This window comes from Volvox carteri (assembly GCF_000143455.1).
Source record: "Volvox carteri f. nagariensis unplaced genomic scaffold VOLCAscaffold_189, whole genome shotgun sequence".
In the NCBI taxonomy this organism is placed as follows: domain Eukaryota; kingdom Viridiplantae; phylum Chlorophyta; class Chlorophyceae; order Chlamydomonadales; family Volvocaceae; genus Volvox; species Volvox carteri.
The window spans coordinates 38,952-40,579 of record NW_003307732.1 but is presented as its reverse complement, the minus strand read 5'-3'; the positions used below and the strand labels follow the sequence as shown (position 1 = coordinate 40,579).

At 62.8% G+C, this 1,628-nt stretch overlaps 1 protein-coding gene across 1 annotated transcript in view; it reads right to left on the bottom strand.

Moving 5' to 3' along the window:
- Nucleotides 1-71: 71 nt before the first annotated feature.
- Nucleotides 72-1,628, bottom strand: part of VOLCADRAFT_100878 (uncharacterized protein) — a gene marked incomplete at both ends in the record, with an annotated part of 6,044 nt that continues 4,487 nt past the window's right edge. The window contains 2 exons of the mRNA XM_002959374.1: nt 72-546; nt 1,033-1,473. Coding sequence (XP_002959420.1) covers nt 72-546; nt 1,033-1,473 — 916 coding nt within the window. The remainder of the gene's footprint in view (nt 547-1,032; nt 1,474-1,628) is intronic.

The window sequence follows — 1,628 nt, the reverse complement described above, 5'->3', positions numbered from 1 at the left end:
GATCAGCACGGCCGCCGCCGCCGCAGCCCACACCGTCCGTACTCCTCGCCCCGGCCACACCTCCACCTCACCCTCTACCAATCGGATCGCTAACATCTCTTGAAATGCTGCCAAGGAGGGTCCTTGTAGCCGGGAAGCCACGAAGCCTGCTGGCGTCAGCGCCGGTTCCCGCTCCAGCTGACGGCCGTACACCGTCAGGCTCTCCGCACGCAGCCGTGCATATGTACGACGCGCCAGCAGCGGCGCTGCGGCCTGCACAAGCGCCTGGAGAGACACGTAATCCGCTACGTTGCTGCAATCGATGAAGTCGTACTGCAGCGGCTGTTGTGGCGGCGTCAGCGGCGACGGAGGTGGAGAGTAGGAGGGTACCGTCAGCAAGGCGGCGAGGATATCGCCGTGCACAAGTTGCACGGTGATGCTGCCGTCACGCAGGCCCTGTACGGCAGCGTCCAGGAGCGGCGTCAGCGCCGCCGTCAGGCGGGCAGTAGCGGTACCGGGCTTGTCCGAAAGCGGCAGGGCTCGGAAGATGGAGGAGGAGAAATACACCTTCGAGGGGGAAAAAAAGAGGAGAGCGTAGAAAATCGTCGGGGCAGTTTCGGTCCATCAAACAAAACGTGTGACGCCTGAAACAGGACATGATTTTTAAATATCGCGACGCTTAACTTTAAGAACATGTCATCAATCGTGCTCATGAGCAATTCTCATGTCTGATACGTCTCCGCGGACACTATGTCGTACAAACAATAAAAACGGACAAACAGAAATGCCACCCGCCGGCCCCAAATCAAGGTGGTCACTCGTCCGCCGCAAGATCCAGGAAACGTAACGTCACTTTCCCTCGCAAGCTCGAAAACCCGGTTTATATTTTTACAGTTTATGTTTCGCACTGTTATTTCATTAAGTTCTGGCGCCCGCGAAGTTGAACGAAGTCACTAATATCCTCTTCCGCAAGGCAAAAAAGGCGTACAGACGTCCATGTGCCTACCCGTGCCCTCCTCTGCTCCCCTGCAACTGACGCTATCCCTGCCGTACCGTGTACTGCAACTCTGGTGCCAGCAGCAGTGTCGGATTGGCCGCCACCAGAGGCTCTACCGGCGCCGCCGCCGCCGCCGGCTTTTTGGCTCCGCCGCCGCCGCCGCCGTCCCCGCCGCCGCCGCCCCCGCCGCCACCATCGCCCTCAGGCCTCAGGCTGCCCACATGCACATACTCACGCACCTCAGGCCGCAGCGCCTCCGCCGCCTTCGGACCTATCGTTGCCTCCAGCGCCCCCATGGAGAGCTCAACAGCGTTCCTCCAAATTGCCTCCGCCACCGCACCACGGGGAACCCCCAACCGCTGCTGGCGCTGCGCCAGGAGGGCATCCAGCGGCAACGTGCAAGCAGCCCAACTGGCAAAGGCGCCGCGGAGCGCCGTTTCCGCTGCCGCCGCCGCCGCCGCTGCCGCCGCTGCGGCGGCGGCGGCGGCGGCCGAAGACTGCGGCGGCGGCGGGATCGGAGGATCCAGCGCCGTCGACGCCGTCAGCCAGGATGGCCATGGAGCCGTAGCGAGGGCCTGCAAGCTGCGAGATAGCAACTCCGACTGTTTAGCGGTGAGGCCGTGACAGGCCCATACTGCCAGTACGGCACCCG